We start from the raw sequence: 26,690 nt of genomic DNA, 5'->3' as shown, positions 1-26,690 counted from the left end.
ACTCAGGGCGGAGCTCCGCATCCAACCCACGGCGGCCGCCAAGTTCTCTGGATGGGACCAGAAGTTTCTAGCCGGCCAGTTGCTGCCTTCTCTTTATCTCCTCCTTCCCCTTTGGCAGCTAGGAGGCTATTTCCAGACACTTCCACCCCTCTTCGGCCACGTCACCCGGTCCTTTAATTCATAAAGGTGCCCGGCGCCGGCTTCCCGGACACATCGGCTACACAGAGGTGCCCGCACTTCACGACCTCGTGACCCGCGCCCTAGCTCTGCGCCCCCGGGCGGACCCTAACCCAGCATGAGCGCCGCCACCCAGTCGCCCGTGATGCAGATGGCTTCCGGCAACGGAGCCAGCGACCGAGACCCCTTGCCCCCAGGCTGGGAGATCAAGATCGACCCGCAGACCGGCTGGCCCTTCTTCGTGGACCACAACAGCCGCACCACGACGTGGAACGACCCCCGTGTGCCCCCCGAGGGCCCTAAGGTGAGTGGAGCTAGCTGTCCCACCTCGACGGTGAAGGGGCCTGGTTGAGCCAGGGCTACGCGAGTCACCGCACTCCGCGCCCTGCTGCGCCAGGAGAGTCCCTAACTATATCCTCCCCGAACGGGCGAGCCTCAGGCGGGGTGGCCTTGGAGGGTAGCCAGCGAGGTGCGACCCGCGTGGTGACATCGGGTGCTTTTCTACAGCTTCATGCGAAGGGAGAAAGGCAGTGGTGGCCTGAGCTGCTGTGCGCCGCGTCCCAGGGAAGGGCGACCGGCCTGATGAGCAGCTGAGGCCCAGGCCAGGCCCGGCCCGGCCCGGCCCGGCCGCCGCCTCCCAGTCCAGCGTGTCCGGTTCCGAGATCCTGGGCTCCCTGCGGTGCTGGTGGCGCACGGCTAGGTTTGCAAGGCTGCTGAGTGGCGTCCTGTGGGGATTTCACCTTCAAGTTCAGAACTTAGTTGAGGGTTATCTTGACTTTACTGGATCTTAGGCATAGAGTGACTCAGGAGGCTCGAGTAAATAAGTTACTTTCCCCCATTAAACTTATTATTATTACTGGTTGAAACTGCTTTCACTTAGAGGGAATTCTGATACTATCACTCTTTTTTTATTTTCTTAAAGATACTCTTTCTGACAGTTTCAAAACTAGAGATACGACATTGTATCGCCATACTTAGCCATTGCCTTAACACATTGCCTCACGCTGGAGAGAAAGAGAATGTATTTTTAATGGCTTGATTCCTTGCTATTGTTGATTTCAAATACTGGATATTTGTTACCAGAAACAGCTGAGGAGTCTTGCCAACAGCAGGTGTATACTTCATTTTCATAAACATTCAGACTTGTGTACTTCAATGTCAAGAGCAAGAAAATTTGAAAATACAAATTTGGAACCAAGCCTGCCTTGGTCCAGGCCAGCACCCAGGAGGCTGAGGCGGGAGGATTTTGAGTTCAAGTCTAGCATGGGCTGTATACCCAGAGTCTATCTCAAAAGTTATTAAGTAATTAAGTTTGGAATGAGACTAGCCTGTGCTGCAAAATAAGACCTTGTCTTTTTAAAAAAATCAATTAAATGAAGAGCTTAAAAAATATAAATTTTGGTAGGATTTTTTGTTTGTTTTTTATTTTTGGTTTTTGGTTTTGATTTTAGTTTTTTGGTTTTTCAAGACAGGGTTTCTCTGTGTATCCCTGGCTGTCTTGGAACTCACTCTGTAGACCAGGCTAGCCTTGAACTCGGAAATCTGCCTGTCTCTGCCTCCCAAGTGCTGGGATTAGAGGTATACACTGCCACTGCCTGGCCCAGAGTCTAACTCAAAAGTTACTTAGTTTGGAATGAGACTAGCATGTGTTGCAAAATCAGACCTTGTCTTTAAAAAAAAAATCAATTAAATTTTAAATGAAGAGTTTAAAAATACAAATTTAGATAGGATTTTTTTGTTTGTTTTGTTTTTCAAGACATGTTTTTTTTGTGTGTAGTATTGGCTGGCCTGGAACTCACAGAGATCCTCCTGCCTCTGCTTTCTGAGGCATGAGCCACCCCCACCCAGCCAGGTAGAATCTTTGAAAATATAGTTTACAGAAGTCAGATTTAGCATAATGTTCAGTAATAATTTATGTAAATTTGATCTTTTCAAAATTAAAAGTTTGGTAAAGTAAATACACTTAAATAGGACTCTAACTTGGGCCTGACCTGGTAGTGCACAGCTTTAAGCCCAGTACTGTGAGGCAGTGGTTCAAGGCCAGCCTGGTCTACTGAGAAACGTTGTCTCAAACAAATGAAACAAAACAAGAAGAGTAAATACTCTAACTTATTGCTTTCTGGGGCGGGGAGGGGGGAAGCAGTCAAGAGTTTATATATTGTTTGGTATTTTAAAAAACTCAACCCAATTAAAAATGCTTTATAAATCATCCACTTAGAAAATTCTGGTTTCCCCGGGCAGTGGTGACACACGCCTTTAATCCCAGCACTTGGGAGGCAAAGGCAGGTGAATTTCTGATTTCGAGGCCAGCCTAGTCCACAAAGTGAGTTCCAGGACAGCCAGGGCTACACAGAGAAACCCTATCTCGAACCCACCTCCCCCCCCCCCCAAAAAAAAAGAAAAAGAAAATTCTAGTTTCATTTTTATGTGTATGGTGCTAGGGATTGAGCCCAGGGCCTTGAGAACTTCAAACATTTTCCTTATAAATATTGCTACAACTTTAGTATCCAGTAGTGAGCCACATCCTTGGCAGTTTACACATACAAGGAATTAATTGTATATTTCTGGAAATCATTACTAGTTACTACAGGAGGCTGTAATTTGGGGTGGACATAATTGTGTGTATCTTTGTGTACGTCTGTTTCATCCATTATTGGGTAAAAGGTTCTCTTTTGAAACTAGGCGTCTTCAGACTGCATGGGTACTAGGAGCCCGTAGTGTGGTGTGTTTTGAGGCCTCCCTCCTGTGGCTGCAGGCACAGGCTCAGCCCTCTGGCACCCCTCACTGGGAGTGAAGATCAAGTCAGAGCATATACGTGCTGGTACTTAGCTAGCATGCTGGGATTTGCTCTAGCCACTAGGTAGATGCTAGCTAGACTAGATTTTCACAAATCTGTTCAAGACAAAAACCAAAAGGAATTAACTTTGCTCTTAACAAGCAGAAAGTGCTGAAAATTTCACCATTATAGTTTTAAACTTGAAAGGTCCTTAACAGTGTCCCCCTTCCTTCTGTATAAGAAAATGCGGAGAATTCAAGTGTGTTTCTGAAGGTCACCCACCTAGCACCAATAGCAGAGAGAGAAAGGGTTAAGTGCACTGACCAGTTAGAAGAGGTTGTGTCTGTTCTGAAGTCAGCAGTGGTTTGAATTTTTATGAAAGGGAAGCATGCTGACCTCTGTGCTGTGCTAGCCTGGATTTTGATGGTAGGTTGTGAGTTATCAGGAGAAGGGTTTCCTTTACCAGATTAATTACTTGAGGTAGACTTGCCAGCTTGGTACCAAAGCACAAATAGAAAATGAGCATTTCAGCGGAGGAATCAAATCCCTCAAGCTCTTGCTTGCTTTGAGTCTGGGCTTCAGGGTCTTAAATCCATGCATTGGTTGTCACAGGACACCCATGTGATGGGGGCAGTTTCCCTTACTGCAGGCCACCCACTGGGAAGACCTTTAATATTTTGGAGTGTTTGTTTTTTGGAACAGGGTTTTTCTGTGTAGTCGTGGCTATCCTGGAAATCACTCTGTAGACCATGCTGACCTCAAATTTAGAGATCCACCTATCTCTCTGCCTTCTGATAGTGCTGGGATTAAAGGTGTCTGTCACCACTGCCCAATAGTTTAATAGTTTATATTAGAAATAGTCTTCATTATTTTTATATATATGTATGTCCATGTGTATCTGTGCCCTTAGGGGCCAAAAGGGTGTTAGATTCCCCGGAGCAGGAGCAGGAGTTATAGGGAGTTGTGAGCCAACTTGTGAATGTTGGCACTCAGACCCACTCAGGCCCTTCTGGAGAACAGAAAACACTCCGAAATGCTGAGCCATCTCTCTAGCCCCTGAAATAGGGCTTTTGAAGCATAAGGAGAAAGCCTCTGCCTCTAAAACAAAGGCCTATCTGGGAGGGGCTAAGAGACCCTCAGAATATCCATCCTCTTTTCCTAGGAAATGCCCTTAGCCGAGTTGGGGAATCTGACAGCATCTGGATGTTTACAGTCAGAGTTGATAAAGATGAATCCTCAGAAAGAAGGAAACCACCAGCCCTTTGAGTTGTATTCAGTCCTAAAGTTTCCGAGTTGACTCTAGTTTTCTCTCCTACCGCTGTCTTTAGAGTAAACAAGTGACCCTCCATGTCCCTTAGCTTGTCCCAGCTGGAGGCAATGATGTCCGCATGCAGACACCCCTGTAAGCAGCCATGCTATGCCTCCATCTTACTTTTTCTTGGCCTTTCTACCAATCAGGGAGGTCCACAGCAGCTGAGATCCATTCTGTAGATAGGTTAGTGGTCACTTTGGGGTCTGGAGATGCATGAGCCCTTGCGGCCCCTCTCCAGCATCTCTCTCCCATGAATAAACAAAGCCCAGGTACTCCAGAGAGCTGGTCCCTTACTAGGCAGATGGTCCTGGATCAGAGCTGGTCACTTCTGTGGATCTGAGGACTCACCATCCTGGCAGACTCCAGGGTTTTGGTTCCTTTTTTTTTTTTCTTATAAATGACAACATTTAATTGGGGCTGACTCACAGGTTCAGAGGTTCAGTCCATGGTCATCAAGGCAGAAGCATGGCAGCATCCAGGCAGGTGTGGTGCAGGAGGAGCTGGGAGTTCCACATCTTCATCTGCAGGAAGCCAGGAACAGACTGGGCATCCTCAGGCAGCTAGGAGGAAGATCTGGGTTTTGATTCTTTTTTTGTTTTGTTTTTTGTTTTGTTTTGTTTTGTTTGCTTGTTTCTTTTTTTGAGACAGGGTTTCTCTGTGTAGCCCTGGCTGTCCTGGCACTCACTCTGTAGACCAGGCTGGCCTCGAACTCAAAAATCTGCCTGCCTGTGCCTTCCAAGTGCTAGGATTAGAGGTGTGTGCCACCACTGCCCAGCTGGATTTTGATTCTTAATTCAGTTCAATTTTGTGTCTATGTGGTGGAGCACATGTCATGACATACATGTAGAGGTGAAAGGACAGCTTGACTGGAGTGTCCACCCTGTGGACGGACGGATTTTTGGACGAACTTTGGCCCTCAGGCATGGGGTAGGTGCCCTTACCCGATAAGCCATCTTGAATGCCCTCCAGGGGAACATTTCAAGAATGTACACTGGGGCTGGAGAGACAGCCCAGCAGTTAATTACACTTGCTGTTCTTGTAGGGCCTGGTCTCACTTCCCAGCTCTGGCCACGTCAGGTGGCTCACTCCAGTTCCAGGGAACCTGACGCACAGACATATGTAGATCCTCGCACATAAGAGAAACATAATAAAACTTTAAAAAGAATGCACGTTACAGTTACTTGACCCATTCTGTTCCCACCTCATGTTGAATCGAATTGTCCCTAGAAGGGGACCCAGAAATGTGTAAGTTCAGAGGGCTTTCTGGTGATTTTGGTTCTGCCGTATTGGCCTTGAAAGCCCCTGAAGTGGCCCCAGATCCCATTTGGCACTGAGGGAGCCTCCTGCCTCACATCTGGCCTGCCAGCACTCTCACAGTGCCTGGCTGCTGGAGGTCACCCAGGGTGTGGTGTGCCTAGGGAGCCTAGACAACCCTGTGCACAGTGGCAGTTTGAGGAGACAGCCCTCCAGCCCAGGCCTGAAGCCTTTGTCCCCCTCTGTCTTCCAGTGTCTCACAACCACTTTGTTCTTAATTCTGTGAGGAGAACCGTCCTTCCACAGAAAATTGGAGATGTTTTTGAGTTATGATTGGAGTGGAAAGACCCATTTATTCTGCTGCAGGCTCAGCAGAGTCTCCTCTTATCTCTCAAAAGATTAGGTCATTTTGCTCTTTCTACATCGATCATTGGCCACTGCGCCTCTTAGCAGAGTCAGGAAATGAGCCGCTCTCTCCCCTCCTCGCCCTTCCAGCCAGCTGCAGTCAGGGCTGGAAAGCGCTTTGGTAGGAGAGGATCAGGAGCACAGCCACGTGCCTCAGAAGGGTGTTCATCCAAGACCTTCATTTTCCCTCTAAAGAACAGCCTGTGTGTTTGGCTTGCACAAGAACTCCCAGAACTTGCACTGCACCTCCCAGAACACAATTTGTCCCCCATTTTGTGCAGTAGATTTGCCCTTTATGAGGGTAGACTACGTACACAGGAGAACTGCGGCTGTGTTTGACGTTAGCCAGGACTGGGAAAGCTTAAAATGTTGGATGCTGTCAGGGCTGGTGGTGAGTCAGAAAGCAGCATACCACCGAGGAGGCTTGATTAGCCTGTCCTGGTTTCTGGAATGGCACATGGTTTCCTTATATAAACCACTCTGCATGTTTATTACTGTTTATCGACATTTAAAGGGGTTTTTTTTGTTCTGGTATCTTCTATCAAAAATAGGAAACCATACTTGATCCAAACCTGTCCTTTTTTTTTTTTTTTCCTTCATGTTTTAGTTTGGTCATAAGAGGCCTTAGGTAGAAGAGCTGGGTGCTAAACACAGGTCTTGCTTCTTAAGCGCCTTGGAGACTCTTTAGTGTTGACAGACACTGTATCATTACAGGCCTGGCTGTGCTGTTCTTCAGCCTCCTCCCCTTGCTTTGCACACAAATCTACTGCTGCCTCAGACCTGAGGGTCCAGGCATCCGGTCTCAGCACTTTGCACATACAGAGGCTAAATTCTGTTAATCATCTGGCACATGTGTTTGCTTGTGGGTTTTTTTTTTTGTTTTTTGTTTGTTTGTTTTGTTTTGATAGCAAAGTCCTCCCTTATTTCTATGAAAAATATTTTTGGGACTTTGGTAGCTTTGGGGAAATCCAGGCAGTGGTGTGTGTGTGTGTGTGTGTGTGTGTGTGTATGTGTGTGTGTTTAAAAACCTTGTCTCTTTAAATACTCCAGATAGCTCTCAGAGGTAGAAGCTATTTCATGATGCAGAGGCATGTGCCTGGCCTGTGGCTCCATGAAAGGCTGGCCTGGCGCTCCTGCTCCTGGTCTTGTAGGAGTGTCAGACATATTTACTTGCCTCACCAGAAGCAGTCTGTCTGATCCTGCTCAGACAGACTCGACCCTGCTCCAGTTGGCTCTCTTTTCTAAGTGGTGGGCTCTCCTGCTTCGCCCTTTTGGCTCACAACCCTCTACCTTCCAGGTAGAGTCTGTTTCTTCTCAGCAGCCTTGCTTTGCCTGGCAGAGTCTGCAGGCACAGGACAAAGTCTCTAGAAGCTCTTCGGCAATCCCTCAGCACAGTCCCTAGGCTCCCACATGTCCCCCAGAGGCTTGTCCTGTTAGTCACTTTCTGACTGGCCTTTTCTGTACAGAGGTCAGTGCTGATTCCCTGAGTCCATCCTTACAGCTCTGGAGAGGCTGTTTTGTTCCCATCCGTGACACAGCATCTTCTTCAGGTCTGTAGGAGGCGGCTGGGAGCCAGCAGCAGCCAGACACTGCAGATCCAGAGCTGAGCAGACAGCGTCCGAAGCCCTGGCAAGGGAGTCTGATTATTTTTCTCCTGTGGCTGGCAGTAAGATCAGACACCCTGCATACAGAAATTCTTTACTACCGAGAATCACAGATTTCTACCTGTCTGCATACAGGGAGCCTGTATACCCCATCAGTTTTCCTGCACTCCCAGGATAGGGCTGGGTCCTTTGAACTAAGGCTTTTTACTGAAAATTCCTTAGCATTTTCTTGAAAAGCAGTTCTCCCTACACCAAAGGAACTTCACCAGTATTTGTCAAAGTAGCAGTGTGGGGTTTCTTCCCCACCCTCTGGGTTATTTAGGAATTTTTTTCTTGGTCACTGAATAAGTAAGGAATGGATAGTTTTGAGAAGGCAGATAGTGGGAGAATCGGAAGGCAGCTGAGGGTGTGGAAGGACAGCCATTGGGGGATGGTTTCACCTTCCAGGCTAGGTTATCAGGCTGTTCACATTCAGTCAAGCAAGGCCCCCTCATCTGAGGTACAGCTGGAATGTCTCCCTGCATAACCACTCTGTGCCTGGTAATGGTGAAATCTTCAAGCCAGGGTGACTCAGAGTGGAGACAGAAGCCTTTGCTTGCTGGTCCTGCCTTGGCTGGGCCAATGACTCAGCACAGACCTGTCGCTCCCTGACTTGGAACACATCCAAACTGAATGTTTCAGGTCTGAGCCTCAGCCCAGGAAGAGACAGATGCTATTCCTTTTGCTTTTTTCTTTCCTGGGAAAGATGAAGGGTTTGGAGAGGTCACACACAACTGTCCACACACAGCATCCCAAGAGTGGCAGGGATGCTGTGGAAATGCTAGGGAAAGAGTTATGTGGCCAGCTTTACCTGACAGACCTGGGTTCTGGAGATCTTGAGCAAACTGTATGCCCTCTACTGGCATGTTTCTTCTGTAAGTGGACACAGCAAGTGCCACCCTTGCAGGGTTGAGAGAATCAAACAAGACAGATAGTATGTGGAGAGTGCTTCTTTCAAAGCTTGACCTGAAGCCAATGTATCATTCCTAGAGATGTTTACCATAAAGTGGGAAGGTCTTTTTATAGATAGGCATCCAGATGACCTTTCCATACAGTAGACCTGGCCATGTGTGAGTCAGACAACAGATAGGCCTGAAGTCTTGTCTGTGACAAGCTTGCCCCAAATTTAGCTGATTCTCCCTTGGTGTCCAGATAACCCTGGGAACCCTGACCTGGACTTCCTGTGCCCGGTGAGGGTTGTGTTCAGGAACTTGGAACACAGTGGGGCATCAGGTGAATGCTTCTGGAGCCTCCATCAGGCCCCTTTGCTTAATAGGTAGACTTGTTGATTTATACCAGGGACAGACAAGTGGAGGGACACAGTGCTGCATGGAACTCTTCATGACCCAGCCCTAGCTCCTTAACAAGGGGTTGTCTGCAGCTGTCTCTCCGCAGTCCTGAGAACAATGCCAGGCAGGAACCAGGAGCCCATCATGGTTGGGAATAAGGGGCTGAGAGTGTTAGTGTCAGAAGAGGCTAAAGGCTCTGTGACTGAGCCTTGTGTTTTCTTTTTGTCTGGAATAAGACCATGGGAAGGCTGTGGAAATGTTCCAGACACAGGGAGGGGCCGCTATTGATCTCTTTAAATTCAGCTTGTTTCCCAGAGTACAGATTCAGGTACTTTTCCATCTGCACTGATTAAAAAGCAAGTGGTTTTCTTTTCCTTTTTTTCCCCTAACAGGAAGTAAGTACCTGATTTTTTTTTCCCCCTGAAGCTGTGATTTTAGGAGCCAATCTTCCCTTGATTGGGCTTCTCCTCACAGCTGTGCTCCAGCTTCCCCTGTGACTTGAGGTCCATCCCATTCCTCTATCTGCCAGATGGAATACCAGGGGAGGAGGGTTCCAGGGTTGGGAAAGTGAAGAGGTCAGAGACAGGCTCTGGGTCCCCACCACTCCCTCCAGTAGCTGCTAATGGTTATCCTTGTCCTAGGACCATGTGTGGGCTCCTCTGAAGGATACAGTAAAGATGCTGAGGGGATGCCAGCAGATGCTCTGCTCCCAAGCCAACCTTCACCACTCAGTTTCAGATGTGTGAGGGAGCCCCGTTCATGCATTTACAGGCTGGTTTCCCAGCAGTGAGGTTTTCTGTGTGTAAGCTCCTCCCCCAAGTAGCTGACTAGTTTCTTTGAAGGAAGTGGGTTCAGGACTTAGGATTTTAGGGTACCTAGTTGGCCCTCTTTACCTCCCGGTTGCTTCTCAGCACAGACAGTGGCATTCTTGCTCACCAGTCTCTAAAGACTGAGATAAAAGGGCTCTTACTCTAAGAGACTCATTGCCAATCTGATGAGAGCCTTTGCGATGCTAGGCCCAAGCTCTTAGTCCATCAGTAGCTGTGGAGTGAGGGCACATGATTGTGTTTACAAAGACTTTCTCTTGCCTTATTTCACTACATCTTTCAACAACAGCCAGTTGAGGTGGCACATGCCTAATCCCTATGCTTGGGAGATAAGAGGCTGGTAGAGCATGAGTTCAAGACCATTGTCTTGTACTTAGCAAGTTCAAGGGCAATCTGAACTATGTGAGAATCTATTTAAAACATGACAAACAGACAAACAACAACAACAAACGTTAGAACCTCCCTTCCGGAAAGTAAGGGGATTTTATGGCTGGGAAGCTGAGTCTGTTATAACAAATTCTGTCCAAGGCTGATGAGCTACAGGGAAGAGTTTGTAGCCCGGGATGGCAGCTTCTAGACCAGGGGTCATGCCCATTCATTTCTGTTTATGTAGACACAGCTGCAAAGACAAGCACTACAGGTTTCATGTTCTAAAACACAGGGATATCCCTTTTATTAATCCTAGGATAAAGTGTTTCTGTTTGAATAACTGGCATATCAAAGCAGGCCTCTAATCACTCGTGACTCATGGTGACCTGTGACTCGCAGTTTTGTGGCCAACACAGACCTCCTGTCATATTTTTTTTAAGATTTATTTATGATTATTTTTGTTTTAAATTATGTATGTGTTGTGAGTGTGCGTTGGTGCATGTGAGTCAACTTACTCACAGGGGCTCATTGGATCCCTTGGAGCTGGAATTACAGGCTATTGTGTGACGCTAGATGTGGATGCTGGGAACCGGACCCTGGTCCTCTGCAGTAGCCGTCCAGACTCTCACTGCTGAGCGATGTCCTCGGCCCCGTGACCTTTTTGACTCACCAAGAGTCCCAGAACAAATCCCATCTCGTTGGAAGTGGACTTGAGTGGCGTGTGGGTCTGGCTTCTTATTCCAAATTTGCCCCAAATCTCTTAAGCTCCCCAGAAGTGGTAGAGAGCCAGTGTAACAATTGAGGGAGAACTGCGAATGCTGAGCTTAGTTGTGGGAAGGCATGGCAGCGTATGTAGCACATTGATAAGTCATTTATGTGGCCTCTTGAACCAAACAAAAGGCTGTTCTGGGTTATTGAACAGTGTCTGTGGAGGTGAAAGTGCTGTTCTTTGGCCCCTGACTGATAGAGGCGTGCCAAGCTGCTTCATTTCTGCCCAGCTCCTGACTCCACCGGGAGTTCCACAGTCTCTCTTTCAAGCCTCCGTCTCTCTCATTGGTGTTAGAAGTTTTGAAGTATTGTTAGTGAAACTCAACAGCTGACCTGGGTAAGAGCTCTTCTGGCCTAAAAACCCAGTTAATGGAATCTGTGTTCTACTTAAAACTCCAGGGCTCGAGTTGGAAGTGCTGATCACTGCCATTGCTGCTGTTACCATGGTAATAGGAGCTGTGGTTTGTAGGCAGCAGGCCAGTTTTCTGTTTTGTTTTTTTCAAGCCCACTTTATTACAAACCAGGGTTATTAAGGCCATTCCTAGGGTCTGGAGGGCCACCTACTCAGTGTTCAGGATACCTGCTGTGGTCAGGTCAAAGGCCAACTCTTCATGTTGTTTGTGACAGTGAGTGCCAGCTCGTGGTGTGCTGCACACCTCCCTAACAGGTGCTCCCAAGAGCCTTCCTCTACCATGCTTCTAAGACATGAGGGTGGGGGTGGGGTTGAGCCTTGCCTTTATCTGGTATATAAAACTATGGGGTACTTTGAGTTCTTACAATTTCTGACAAATTCAGGCATGCTCATGGTGGTATGGCCATAGATGAGTTCTAGCAATTTCTGGTGCATATCTCAGTAGTTCCTTCTTCATGCCAACCTCCTAGGCCCTCTCACCCCAGTCATATAAGACATGCCTGGGATGGAGGTAGAGCCTCCATTATTTTTATCTTTTCCTGGGTCCTCCATTGTCTCCTATAGTCTGAGAACCAGTGCTTTGTAGACTATTCCTGAGCCCACCCATGAATTTTATAGTTAAGAAAGCAGGTGTCTAAGGAGGGTGTGTGGACTGCTCTTGTAGCACACGGGTGGGGCAGGGGCCAGGCCAAGTGCAGTCTGTCAGTAAGTTTGCACTTATTACAGACCCACAGACAAGTCCAATACTCACCAAGCTCAGCCTGTTTCCAGGCTTTCCCTAATAAGAATGTCTTGTGCCTGAAAGGGCACATTTTGGCTCACTTAGTATTGATTCCCTCCCCCCCCCCCCATTATTATTCTGGCTTTCTCTTGGAGTTGTTCGGTGCCCTTAGATAGCCTCCGGATTTTAATGCAGTATGCAAACACCAGTAAAATTAACACATTCATTTATCAGTTAATATAGTCAGATAAGAAAGTCAGCCCCTGAGGCTCTCCTTTCCGAATTAGACTTTGTCTTCCTGCTGTCCTCTGCCAAAGATAAGAATAATTAGCTTGATCTGCAGGGAGGTCACCAGAAAGAGGGGGAAATTCGAAGGTGTCTGCTTGGTAGCTGTGTTGTGCTCTGTCTCTGTCGTGAGATGTCACAGGGAACAGAGGGAGACAATTCCTGTGGTCCCCAGTTGCAGTTAGGATGGTAGAGGCTGTGAGTCTTACCTGAAAGACTCTGGTATAACCAAGAAGCCTTGGATGTGAACTTGAACTTGAGAATACTTCTGAGGGAACCAGAGAGATATGTTTAAATGGTATCCAAGAGGAATTGCAAATGTTATACATTTTCTTTGATTGCACTGGGATGTTCACACACACACACACACACACACACAGACCACACACACAAAGACCAAAGAGGGTACTCCAGTGCAGACCTTGCTATGGCTGTAATTATTGTTGAAGTGGATGTATTATTGACCTGTCCTGTGAATTCAGTTGGCTTTTCAAAACACTTTTTTCCCCCCAAACAAAACCCAACAGAGGGATAAAGGGGAGTCTAGAACTTCTGGGGCACGGCACTCCCAGTGATGATGGTTCTCTATCATTTGGTATATGTAGGTGACTAATTCACACAGATCCAAGAGACTCAGGACTAGAAGGAAACGCAGCCACAGGCCAGGCTTACCCGGATAGTCTCCCCTGCTTTATAGCTAATGCCACCCAAACCCACCATTTTCAGTTGACTCCGAGTTGAAGCCCAACATCTTGGTGGCGGCTCCCACTCTGATCATGTCCTTTCGACCACTGAGGGCTCCCTGCCTCCTGCGAATCTCGATGTGCCTGAGTTTCTCCTTCTCTTCTACGCCTTCCTTTCTCCTTTTTGGCTCCTCCTATCCTGTGGAGGCATCTGTTCATAACCCTCGACCTCCAGGTCTCGTCTTCTGCAGTTTAGCATCTGTCCTTGCTTTCCATATGCCCACCACTTCCTGAGGGACTCAGGTCAGTGTTGCCCTTCCTGTCCAGGTCCCTGTGTGAGCTGGATGGGGCTTCCCCCCTCTACCCTTTGCTTTTTCAGCTGAGGTACAAAACAAGGTCTTCAGTGTCTTTGATATAGGGGCTGCCCTAGGAGAAGTCCCCACAATCAGGCCTGACTGTGAGAGGCACAAGGCTGGGTGGGGGCGGGTGAGCTATGACAGAGGTGAGCGGGAAGGGTCTGCAGAAGACTGTAGCATAGGGTGGGTGTGTTTACATACCCAGGAATATACACCGCCCAGATACAGAGAATATATCATTAACTCAAGGTCCCTTCCGTAGCCTCCCAAGCCACTTTCATAGATGACTGTGCAGGTTTCTGTCACTATCATTAGCTTTGTCCTTCGCTCTCGGTTCCTTTGTTACTTGGGGGTTTCTTGTGTCTCTTCAGGAAGAGAACTCTTAATTTGTTCCAGGCCTTCTGTCTATCTTTCTCAAGTGTGTCTTATAAACCTTCCCCCAAGGGCTGCAGAGATGACTCAGGAGTTATGACTACCTACTGCTTTTGCAGCAGACCCATATTCAATTCCCAGCACCTATGTAGGGCATACAGTACTGCCTGTAACTCCACCTAAAAGGGATCTAATGCCCTCTTCTGGCCTCCCACATAGTTAACATTTTTTTAAAAGCTAGGTGTGGCAGTGCACACCTTTAATCCCAGTACTCAGGGGACTAGGCAAACCTATCTCTGTGTCTGTGGACAGCCAGGGCTACACCTAGAAACCTTGTCAAATAAAACAACAACAAAAAACCCCTCAGGCCTGGAGAGATGGCTCAGCAGTTAAGAACACTTGGTGCTCTTTCAGAGAATAGTGGTTAATTCCCAGCACCCACACGGTGCCCCACAACTATTTGTAACATCAGTCCTAGCCTCTGAGAGTACTGTGTCCACATGGTACACATTTATTCAAGAAGTACAAACTCTAAGACATTTTTAAAAATTAAGAAAAAAATAATAATCAGAAAGTCAGGGCCTGGAGCTACACCTGTAATCCTGTACCCTGGTGACTCAAACAAGGAGACAGGAAATTTGAGGTCAGCCTGGGCTACATGTGAGGCCCTGTTGCAAACAGCCTCACCATAGTTCTATAGGGTTCTTATGGCTTGCTTTATCTTACAGAAAAGGAAATGAAGGCTCACAGGGGTAAGGGACTGATCCAAGCTCACTGTTAATTAATAGTAGTAGAAATGAGCTTGGATCCTAGCTAGGGTAGCCTCTCCGGTGGGACAGCCCTGCATTTCCCTTGTGCCTTAGCTTCCCCTGCTTTTCAGGTGTTTCCTGTTTGTCCTGTGCATTGATTTCTCTAGTTTTTGAACAGGGTCTCGTAGTCCAGGCTGACCTCAAGCTCAATGTGTAGCTGGAGATGACCTTGAACCTGTGATCCTCCTGCTTCTGCCTCGTAAGTGTTGGGGTTGTGTGTGTGCACCGCTGTGCCTGGTTTCATGTGATAGCTGGAACTGAACCCCAGCGTTTCTTGCATACTACCATGTGAGCTGCACCCCCAGCCCTTTGACTTGTCTTATAAACGCCTCTTTGCAAGCGTCATATCTTGTTGTTTTGATGACCGCCCCCCACCACTGGGGCCTATCTGAGTAGTAGCTTGATGGTCACTGTAAATTGTAGATGAGGCTAGCTCAGGCCTTCTAGGTGCCTGGCTTTGAGGAATATGTGGTGGCCAAGGCTAGAACAAACAGTAAACTCCAGGCAGTCTCCAAAATACGTATGACAGCACTGTGCAAAATCTGATTTCAACTGAAAAGAAGGGTCCTGTCCCCAAGAGTAGATACATTATCTAGAAATTATGCTATGACAGGATTCTTTGTTGTCTCTTGCCAGTTCCCTATGGTGCGTGCCTCGTGGCAAGAACGGGCTCTTCTCTGTGTGAGGCCTGGATCTACTCCCAGCTCTTGGGTGACCTGAGAGTTAAGAGAGCTAAAATAACGCTGGTGTCCTGAGCACGTGGCTCTTCTAATCTGAGAGTACCAAGTGCCTGTCTGCCCCTTTCCCCAAGGACACGGTGACACCCTTGCCTTTTCTGTATTTTGGAAGCCCTCCAGGGGCAAGGTCTCAGCAGGAGAGAAGCAGCGCACAAGCCTGAGAGGGGTGCATTCCAGGGCCAGCCACCTGGGGCCCAGAGCAGGATATAAATATAAAACATGTAGAACTAATGGTCTTTTCACTCAAAATACAAACTAGCCCTCAGGATCTGTCCTCAGCCTTTGCCCTGTTCTGCAGCTCTAAAAATTAACACCCTGGGCTCACAGATTCCCAGATTTTGATGTGTGTTTGTCATTTGGAGAGCTACCTCACTGAAGAAGGCTTACTGTCCTAATCACCAACCTAGTCTGATTTGTATAAGCAACATAACACAGCTCCCTTGTCTGTGAAAGAACTCCTCCTGTTCTGGAGACAGTTGGAGGTTGAGTTGTATAGCCTTTGGTTGGAGAGAGATGTCATTGCCCAGTGAGTGGCTGACCAGCCTCAGTGTCTGAAATAAGATCTTCCCAGAGGTACATCTGGAACTTGGCCTTCTCAAGGGTCCCAAAATAGCCAGGCCTCTAAAGGGATAACTTCATGAGAGGACACAAGAAGGACCCCCAACTGCTCTTGGCCCAAACAGGGTTTATTGTATCGAAGGGGGAAAGGTTCTGTGGTGCTTCCTTAAGGCGTATGTATCAAAGAAAAGTTTATTGGGACCCCTGAGACAGACCACTGCTGCTAGCGTAGGAGAGATGAACTCAGCTCCCTACTGAGCACAGATGAAGCACAGGTGGGACAGGTGGATCGCGTGGTGTGCAAAGGAAAAACTGATCAAAGGCAACGAGGATCCTAACTGAACTGACCCAACAGGATTCTGACAAGCCAAGGGTGATGGACAGACATGGGGAGGACTGGAGGCAGATGGAACTGGGATGTCCACCATGGTGGGCTGGGTTCTGCTTGGCTTGATTTATTTAGCTGTTCTTTCACAATAGCTGGATTTTACAAGGAAACACACAGATGGGCCCCGGAGAAAGCCCAGTAGCCTTTACTATAAAGTGTAGCCAGGTGGAGACTCTTAGGAGTTGGCCTTGTAAGACTGGCCAGTAGTCCCCGGGTTCTGTTCTCTCCTTGCACCACTTCTGCGTTCCAGTGCATCTCCCTTTTTTGCAGCTCATTCTAAACATAATTCCAAGGAGCTAGGCCCTGAAACACAAACACACACACACACACACACACACACACAGATCACACACAACACATAGAACACACACAAACCACATATACAGAGCATACACAGTACACAAAACAGCACAGACAACACAGAGCACACACACCACGTTTACATGCTTTTGCAGAAAGATTTTGAGGTTACGTTCTGTGTTGGCAGTTGAGAAGTTTGTTGCTGCAGTTTAGTAACTGGAGTTGAGTCTTCCTGGGATCACCTGGCCTCCACCTCTGAAGATGTGCAGGGGCTGTTTGCCGCTGCCTGCTGTCTACACTGCTGTCACACACACACACACACACACACACACACACACACACAAACTGTGGGAAACAGACCTCTCTTGTACTTCAAACTGATACTTCTTGGTGAGCCTCGAGACAGGTTTTATTATATAGCCCTGACCAGCCTAGAACTCACTTCATAGACCAGAATGGCCTCAGAGTCATAAAAACCTGCCTGCTTCTACCTCTCAGGTCCTGGGATTAAAGGCATGACCACCGGGCTAGAGCGATGGTTCAGCAGTTTAGAATGCTGTCTGTTCTTCCAGTGGTCCTGAGTTCAACCACATGGTGGCTCATAACCACCTGTAATGGGATCTGATGCCCTCCTCTGGTGTGTCTGAAGACAGCTACAGTGTACGCATATGCATTAACTAAATACTTTTTTTTTTAAAGGGGCATGACTACCATTCCCTGTCCCGCTACCTAAATCTTAAAGTGTTGCTCACACAGTCGATGGGAATCTGGAGAAAGCAGAGCTCAGCTAGGCTGGCTGAAGTGTGAGGCCCAAGTCACTCAGGAAGATCAGAGCCCCTCAGCACCACCCCCCTTCTCAGGGGCCTCTCTGGTGCATTTCTAACCTGTCTTTGTTTTCCCTTACTCTTTGTTAGGAAACTGCATTATCTGCCAACGGCCCGTCCCGTGATGGCTCCAGGCTGCTGCCCACCAGGGAAGGCCAGCCCATATACCCCCAGCTCCGACCGGGCTACATTCCCATTCCCGTTCTCCATGAAGGCTCCGAGAACCGGCAGCCACACCTTTTCCACGCCTACTCCCAGCCTGGGGTGCAGCGATTTCGAACCGAGGCAGCAGCCGCCGCTCCGCAGAGGTCCCAGTCTCCTTTACGTGGCGGCATGACAGAAGCCACCCCGACAGATAAACAGTGTGGACAGGCGCCGGCAGCTACAGCAGCTCAACCCCCGATGGCCCATGGACCTGAGGTAAGAAGAGAACCAGACCCAGTTCGTGCTGGGCCAGCAACCTACCTGGTAGTTAGTACACAGGGCTCACAGCCGGAGGCCTCGGTGGTTCTCGTTGGAGAGGTGGTTGGCAGCCTCACATTGTCCCTGTATCTTATACCTGTATTTTTCAGATGGCCAGAGATCACACGGCTTATTTTTTGTAGTAGAAAAATTGGCGCCAACATGGTAACTGCATGATCGAAATGCACAGCGGTACTCGGAACAACTGCCTGGCTTCCTACGTCAGTGCCCCTATTCACACGGGGCTCTGCTGTTTGGTCCTTTTGGATGGACATGAACCATTTGGACCTATGCTGGGGATAAAATCAGGATGGCAGCTCTGTCTCCGGGGTGTCCTACTAAGTCAGAAGGGTGAACAGCTTTAGACTTCATCCCTGACCAGGTTCACCATTTTGAGGTTTGTTACTAGTGAAAGAGTTTTGCTCATTGGGCTCTGAAGCCGAGGTTGTGGCCAACAGACACAGACCGGGTAGGGTTGCTAAGTAGTTATGCCTTTCTTTTCCGACCCCCTCTCTCTGCAGCTCGTCCCCTGGGTCTGTTGGCATTGTTCTTGAGGATGAGCCCTCATTTCCTGCGTGCGTCAGAGTCCTGATTGTTTTTGACCTCTACTTGTGTTCACCCTCAACATCCGGATGAAAATCCATAGTTAGTGTGGGACACTGGAGGGCTCTCTCCTTTCTTGGAGATGTTTCCTACCTCTGTAATGGTCCTCCAGTACAAGTCAAAACAACATCAGAGATCTTAGAAAATGTAAGCCAACAAGGCCTTTAGTAGCGAGCCACATGGAGAGCCAGCTTCCTCAACTTCTAGATGACTAGAAACTAGATTAGAACAGAAAGGGACCTGGCCTGCACCCAGACACTGGCAGCTCCCAGATGCTTCACTGAGTTCTCCAATAAGAGGTTAAGTGGAAATAAGGAGACATTCAGTAACAACAAACACAGCGGCCCACACCCTTCCTGTGCACGCTGCTGCCTGCCAACGCACAGGCACAGATGCATCCAGTTAATCCTCAAAGCAGCCCGTGAGGTGGGTAGGCAGGCTGTCCTTTTCCCATATTTCAGGCAAGGCGCAGAGAACTGTCGAGCTTCCAAGGGTTTGAACCCCGGCTCTTTTCTTTCAGAGTTCTGGGGGCCTTGGAGGTGCTAGGCAGGTGCCCTCCCGATGAGGTGTGCCCCCAGCCCTCCTGGTCTGGATTTGTTACGTGGCGTGTGCTGGAGATTGAAACAAGGGTCTCAGACACACGGAGCACGCCTTCCCTCACAGACGAACACACAGCCCTTATCCTCACACTTTGGAAATATTCATAGTGGGAGGGCTTTGGGGGCTGTGTTGTCCTGGCCAGGTGGTGTCTGATGGGTTATTCAGCCATGGCACTGTGCCTCTGCCCTTTGTCTCTTGCAGCGATCTCAGTCTCCAGCTGCCTCTGACTGCTCATCCTCATCCTCCTCGGCCAGCCTGCCCTCCTCCGGCAGGAGCAGTCTGGGTAGCCATCAGCTCCCCAGGGGCTACATACCCATCCCCGTGATACATGAGCAGAACACCACCCGGCCAGCAGCCCAGCCCTCCTTCCACCAAGCCCAGAAGACTCACTACCCAGCTCAGCAGGGTGAATACCAGCCCCAGCAGCCTGTATACCACAAGATCCAGGGAGACGACTGGGAGCCCCGGCCGCTTCGGGCTGCGTCTCCATTCAGGTCACCCGTCAGAGGTGCATCCAGCCGGGAAGCCTCTCCAGCCAGAAGCGGTACACCGGTTCACTGCCCATCACCCATCCGTGTGCACACGGTGGTTGACAGGCCTCAGGTATGGAGAGTCAGTGGTTGACAGAAATGCAGATGGCTGAGGAGGGCTGAGAGGTTCTATAGATGCCCTGGGATTCCCCAGAGCTCGGCCTCATCAACATAGCACAACTGGAGACAAGCAGAATTCTAGAAGTTGCTGGTTTTTGCAGAGCAGGGACTGTTGAACCATCCGTAGTCTCCATGGCTTTTCCATTGCAGCCACTCTAGGGACAAAGGGAGAGCCTGTGGTAAGGTCCCTCAGTGCTGCCACTCTCGCCTCTATGACCATGTTCCTTAATATGGTCACTAAGGAACCACCTTTCCTGCACTCCCTCTTCCCCTCCCCTCCTGGCTCTCCAACCACAGTTACATTCTTTCTCTTTCTCTATTTCCATTCTACAAGGCATTTTCTTGATCTGCCTGGGTTGGCCCACTTAGTCTCTCCCCTAAAGGCAACTCCCTCCATGCCTGGCACGAGTTCCTTAGGATTCAGTGTGTGACTGTGTGGTGCAGACCAGATGGCCCTCTTATCCCCTAAGCTGAGTCAGGGGACCTTGTCTGAGACATTCCCTCACCCCTTTTGCAGTAGGGTACTGTGGTCCTCGGCTGATGCATTGGTGAACAGTAGTGGAAATCCATCCTGGTCTGGTGGATATCATGGGCACAGCCCTGCTCATCCTTCAGTGATGCTAGGGAGGGATGTTACTGAAACCCAGCAGCCTGCAGCTCAGAGGAGGGGCACTCAGAAGTCCCATGTGCTTTTCACCGGAGTTCACTGCTTTGTTGTGCTTTGTTGAGACGGTTTCTCATACAGCCCAGGCTGGCTCCAAAGGTGCTGTACGTCTGAGAATGGCTTTGAACTTCCACTTTTGTTTCCCTCATGCTGGGGTTACAAGGGTTAGATTCATGTGGTGCTAGTATCAAACCCAAGGCCTTTTACACACTACTCAAAACACTGGCAATTGAGTTACATCCCTAGTGCCCCTTACCACTCCCCACCCTACCCCACCCCCATCCCCTACCCCACCCCACCCCACCCCACCCCACCCCTATCCCCTGGTAATGCTTGCTGCTCTCATTTTCTTTTCTTTCTTTTCTTTTTATTCGATATATTTTTTATTTATATTTCAAATGATTTCCCCTTTTCTGGCTCCCCACTCCCCAAAAGTCCCATAAGCCCTCTTCCCTCCCCTATTCCCCCATCCAACCCTTCCCACTTCCCTGTTCTGGTATTCCCCTATACTGCTGCACTGAGTCTTTCCAGAACCAGGGGCCACTCCTCCGTTCCTCTTGGACATCAATTAATATATGGATTATGTCTTGGGTATTCCACATTTCTAGGCTAATATCCACTTATCAGTGAGTGCATACCATGATTGATCTTTTGAGACTGGGTTGCCTCACTTAGTATGATGTTCTCCAGATCCATCTATTTGTCTAAGAATTTCATGAATTCATTGTTTCTGATGGCTGAATAGTACTCCATTGTGTAAATATACCACATTTTTTGTATCCATTCCTCCACTGAGGGACACCTGGGTTCTTTCCAGCTTCTGGCTATTACAAACAGGGCTGCTATGAACATAGTGTAGCACGTGTCTTTATTGCATGCCGGGGAATCCTCTGGGTATATGCCCAGGAGAGGTATAGCAGGGTCCTCCGGAAGTGTCATGCCCAGATTTCTGAGGAACCACCAGACTGATTTCCAGAGTGGTTGTACCATCTTGCAATCCCACCAGCAGTGGAGGAGTGTTCCTCTTTCTCCACATCCTCACCAACACCTAAAGTCTCCTGAGTTTTTAATCTTAGCCATTCTGACTGGTGTGAGGTGAAATCTCAGGGTTGTTTTGATTTGCATTTCCCTAATGAATAATGATATAGAACATTTCTTAAGGTGCTTCTCAGCCATCCAACGTTCTTCATGGGAAAGTACCTCACTTTTTAATAGGGTTATTTGGTTCTCTGGTGTCTACCTTGAGTTCTTTGTATATGTTGGATATTAGCCTTCTATCGGATGTAGGGTTAGTGAAGATCCTTTCCCAATCTGTTGGTTGACGTTTTGTCCTTTTGACAGTGTCCTTTGCCTTACAGAAACTTTGTAATTTTATGAGGTCCCATTTGTCAATTCTTGATCTTAGAGCATAAGCTATTGTAAGTTCTGTTCAGGAACTTTTCCCCTGTGCCCATGTCCTCAAGGGTCTTCCCCAGTTTCTTTTCTATTAGCTTCTCATTTTCTATCACTTCTTTCTCTATCATCTACTTACTTTAACTGCACGAGAATTACTTGCAGATAAACCTTTTACTTCTGGATGCTTCAGGAAACATTTTCCCTATGAAATACAACCATAGTCGGATGGCCAGACTCCGGAAATTTAATATTCTTCCAATAACATATTATCCAGTTTACCATTCACTTTCAAATTTCCTACCCAGCACTTTCCCATGTTGGGATCTGATCCAGGAGTACAAACACTGAGACATCACTTCTTTTGTCTCTGGCATGGTCCCTCAGCCTCTCAATGCTTTCATGACCTTGACATTTCTAAAGAGCAGGGGACACCCTTTCCTAAGTTTACCCTTACACAGCCTTCTATTGCTTTTAAAACCCACAGTGGGATGGGAGCCAAGAGTGAAGAGAGAGTAAAGAGGAGGGAGGGCTGATGTTGGGCAGAAAGCGTTTGCTGGAAACAGAGTACACCAGGGAGATAGCCACCCACTCAGGATTCATCCTTGGATTCAGTAATCCCAGGACAAGGCTGCCCCATGTTTCCTGTAGTCAGTGAGGGAGCATTTAATCCTAGTTTGACCTCCATTATGGCAGCCTTTCTTTTACATCTTGTTCAAAGAACCATTTTTTAGAACTTTCAAGGATTTGACTTATCCGAAATTAAAGTAGAATTAATACTTTTATTTGGGATGAAGTATTGCAACATTTCTTCCCAGTTGATGAAGCTGGGACATTGTAAGGGTTTTGGAGTCCGGGTATTCATTTAGATGTTAGAAGAACCCTGTTCGGTTTGCGTTTGGAGCCTAGTTTATATTTTAAAATATGACCTTGACCTCTAGTCCCTGGAAGGGCTGTGCAGCCAGATGCCCGTGTAAGGCATCACATCACAGCATTGCATCAATATGCAGGGCCCGAATTCTTCCAGGGTTAACTACTTCAAGCATCTTGCTTATTTTCAAAAAACAAACAACAGTCTGGTCTGAGCAGAAACCACTAGGCTGTTACAAGTCACCTTGAAAGGGCACCCAGGAGCTGAGACCTCATACATCAAGACCCGAGGCAGCAAGTCTGGCCCAGGGCTGAAATGGAGTCAGTCAGAAATTGCTCTGAGCAAGCCCCACTGAGCAGCCAGCATGCTGTGTCATTTTTGAAAATTCCAGTGTCTCGCTTTTCCTTGCCTGGAAGACTGTCATCTCTCCACAGAAAGCAAGCAGGTAGTGAGCCAATCACCGGAAGCTCAGCAGATAATTTGGTCACATTCATGATCAGCATCCAGTTTGCATTTCAGCTACTGGCTGCCCTTAAAGATCTTATCATGGGCATAGAGAAATGGCTCAGCTCTTGGTTAAGTGTGCTTCCCAGTGCCTGTTTGGGTGCCTCACAACTTCCTGTAGCTTCAGTTCCAGGAGATCTAACTCCCTCTTCTGACTTCCAAGGACATACGACATACATACAGATCACATATACATACATAAAAATAAACATTTTAAAAATCTTTTTTATGAACGGCATTTTCTAGGATCTATGGATAAAGAGCTTGCAAGCCTGACAACAGTCTGAGCTCAGTTCCCAGAACCCACGGAGAGGTAGAAGGATAGAACTCTACAGTTGTCCTCTGAGGTCCACATATCCGCGTGGCGCAAACACACAATTTAAAAAGTTACTTCCAGCTTTCTTGCCTTTATTTCTTTTCATTTCTTTGCTTGCTATTAACTATGAATTATTGCTGTAGATAGTTATTAAAAGTTGATGTCCTCTTTTCTCAACAGCCCATGACCCATCGAGAGCCTCCACCTGTCGCCCAACCAGAAAACAAACCAGAAAGTAAGCCAGGCCCTGCTGGAGCAGATCTCCCTCCGGGACACATCCCCATTCAAGTCATCCGCCGGGAGGCAGACTCTAAGCCTGTTTCCCAGAAACCACCTCCTCCTGCTGCTGAGAAAGTGGAAGTAAAGGTCTCCTCTGCCCCAATTCCTTGTCCTTCTCCCAGCCCCACCCCTTCGGCTGTCCCTCCTTCCCCCAAGAATGTGGCTGCAGAACAGAAGGCAGCCCCTAGCCCTGCCCCTGCAGAGGCTGCAGCCCCCAAGTCAGGAGAAGCAGAAGCCCTGCCTAAGCATCCAGGTGTGCTGAAAGTGGAAGCCATCCTGGAGAAGGTGCAAGGCCTGGAGCAGGCTGTGGACAACTTCGAAGGCAAGAAGACTGATAAAAAATACCTGATGATCGAAGAGTATTTGACAAAAGAGCTGCTGGCCCTGGATTCCGTAGACCCTGAAGGACGGGCTGACGTGCGGCAGGCCAGGAGAGATGGTGTCAGGAAGGTTCAGACCATCTTGGAAAAACTTGAGCAGAAAGCAATCGATGTCCCGGGTCAAGTACAAGTCTATGAACTCCAGCCCAGCAACCTTGAGTCCGAGCAGCCACTGCAGGAAATCATGGGGGCCGTGGCAGCTGACAAGGATAAGAAAGGTCCTGACAACAAAGATCCACAAACTGAAAGCCAACAGCTGGAAGCCAAACCAGCCACGCCTCCAAATCCCAGCAGCACCGCAGACTCAGCTGGCAACCCGGTGGCTCCCTAGGGTCCACTGGGCCGTGCTGTAGAGACTTTTAAGTTGCATGCACTGCGGGACTTGAAGTCAGCTGGTTGTCTTTACTCATAACCGCTTGGTATGCAGTAACTTGGGGTGGAGGTAAAGCACTAACAAAGGGGGCTTCTCTTCGTATTCTTCTTATTCTTATCTGTATAAATAAACAAGTTGCCTGTTCCAGAGGTCTAACCCTAACCCTCCTGCTTGTCTGGGACCCCTTTCTGTGCATGAGTACAATGATTTAGCCATGGCTGTGGGCTATCTTCCTGTTAGCTCTGGACTGAAGGGGTTTTAGGTTTTGAGGGGTAGGCAGAGAGTTACAGGAATAGGGAACCCATTTTTGAGACATGTTGTCATTTTGATGAGATAACCTTTATCTCGGTACTGAAATATCTAACTTGGGCTAGAATGAGATATGCAAGGAGCGGTAGGAATAGCTATATGTTGGAGTGGCTTTAATGTTACATTTTGGGGAGGGGGTGGAAAATAAAAGCGATTATATAACTCTCGATGATTTTTGTGGTTTCTAAAAGAAGAGTGGCAGATAGAACATCAAGGTTGTTCCAGTGGGTGAGGTGAGGACCCCATATAAAAATCTGGGCACAAATCACAGGCCTACCTCTGAACTAGTGAGAGTGCTCTCGTCTCAAACAGTGAGGTAGACAGCAATTGAGGGCGACTGGGCCCTGTTGGCCTCTTGGCCTCTCCACACAGGTTTGTGCACACACATGAAAACACAAGCAAACGATTGTCCCTGACTTTAGTCAAATGGTAGACACATTTATGAGGCAGTTCTTACCTGGAGCGCTCTGCAGGCTTCAGGGCTGTGTGCTTAGGTGGTGGAGTAGATGGCTGTGTGCCCCTTCTTCATCTTACCCTGTCAACAGCCAAAGGTTACATTAGCATCACTGCTACTGTTGATCCCTGGCCGCGGGCATCATCGAGGTGCTGAGATAATTCCCATTGCTGCCCAAAGGCTGTGTAGAGTCTGGGTCACTGGGGATTAGAAATGTGCCCTGAGAGCCTTAGGGGTGTCTTTATCTGACACTTCTGAGTGACCAAGCTGGGTGGGACCAGGTTCCCCTCTGAGCGGGTTCCTAGGAGCCTTTAGGATTCAGGGTCTTGTGTGCTCAGGATACTGAGTACACTGTTATTTCTGTGCCAGTGAATTTTGAAGCTCTGGAGGGGCCAGAGAGATGGCTCCATGTGTAAAGGCCCTTGCCACTAAGATAACCTGAGTTCCACCCCTGAGACCCTGGTTAAAGATGAAACCTGATGTCCACAAGTTGTTCTCTGACTTCTACACACAGGCTGTGGCACATGTGCATGCACACATAACACATGCACACAATGTCATGAAGTTAGGTGGGCATGGTGGGGCATGCCTTTAGCACTCAGGAGTCAGAAGCAAGTGTGAGGGTGAGCTTTGTGAGTTTGGGGCCAGCCCGATCTACCATAATAAGTTCCAGGACTGCTAAAGCCAGAGAAACCCTGTCTCAAAATAGACTGTCGAAGAGACTCAACAAAACAGAACCTATTGCTATCACCCTCTGTTGCCACGAGAGGGGGAAGGTAGGTCCCTATTGCTAAATGTACCATGCATTTCAGACATGACCCCTAAGCTGGAACTGACCTGAACACACCCTCCCAGAGGGTCAGCTTTCCTGGAAACAGAAGGCAAGCATCCAGAGGGAGACAACCAACAGTCCTACCCAGCTCTGATGCTTGAGAACCATATCGACAGTCAGCATGGCACAATAATCCTAAGGGTGAGTTAGTGGTACACATATCTAGGTGGTAACCAACAGCTCTCTAGTTGAATTTAAGACCTACCCATTCAACAAGAAAGAAACTGTGCCCAGCAACCTACCCGTTCAACAAGAAAGAAACTGTGCCCAGCAATCTAGCCAGCTATTCGGTGCTAGTGAAGTCATGGTTACTAGAGAATCTACAACAATGGTTTGTAAGCACTGAGTGCATTCTAAATAGTTGTCCTTTTACCCACAGATAAGTGTAGTCTTCGCCCTTTAGCAAGGAAACTTTGCAACAGAAGGAGACAGCTACAGAAAACCTCAACTGATCAGAATGCACAGCTAACCGAGCCCAGTCCCAGTGGCTACATCCACAAAACACTCCCACACCTAAGGCTGGGGGAACATTGCAGACAAGGGACAGAAAGATTGGGAGCTAGAAGATCAGGAAATATTATGTGACATTGTGTCTCCTAGTCATGTCAGAAGCTATACCCTTAAAACCAACATGATTGTAGACATGAGTTGAACATGGACAACACTAGTAAACATGGCAAAGTAGACAGGGAGCCCACGAGGCCTCTACCCTACAATTAAGGAGTGCTGAGAGAGG

The 26,690-nt window shown here is 48.2% G+C and overlaps 1 protein-coding gene across 1 annotated transcript; it reads left to right on the top strand.

The window, feature by feature from the left end:
* On the top strand, positions 1–24,837 carry Bag3 (BAG cochaperone 3). Its single transcript, XM_052197418.1, has 4 exons — positions 1–481; positions 17,356–17,685; positions 19,132–19,533; positions 23,508–24,837. The coding sequence occupies exons 1-4, from the start codon at positions 296–298 to the stop codon at positions 24,315–24,317; spliced, it is 1,728 nt and encodes a 575-aa protein (XP_052053378.1). The 5' UTR covers positions 1–295; the 3' UTR covers positions 24,318–24,837.
* The last annotated feature ends 1,853 nt before the right edge of the window (positions 24,838–26,690 follow it).

This window comes from Apodemus sylvaticus, chromosome 1 (assembly GCF_947179515.1).
Source record: "Apodemus sylvaticus chromosome 1, mApoSyl1.1, whole genome shotgun sequence".
In the NCBI taxonomy this organism is placed as follows: Eukaryota; Metazoa; Chordata; class Mammalia; order Rodentia; family Muridae; genus Apodemus; species Apodemus sylvaticus.
Note: the sequence above shows the minus strand (reverse complement) of the source record. Positions and strands in the feature narration are given on the sequence as shown.

Coding starts and splice junctions, on each gene's coding strand:
- Bag3 (XM_052197418.1), top strand. CDS start 296: ATGAGCGCCGCCACCCAGTCGCCCGTGATGCAGATGGCTTCCGGCAAC. Junction 482..17,355: donor TGCCCCCCGAGGGCCCTAAG/GTGAGTGGAGCT, acceptor ACTCTTTGTTAG/GAAACTGCATTATCTGCCAA. Junction 19,534..23,507: donor CGGTGGTTGACAGGCCTCAG/GTATGGAGAGTC, acceptor TTTTCTCAACAG/CCCATGACCCATCGAGAGCC.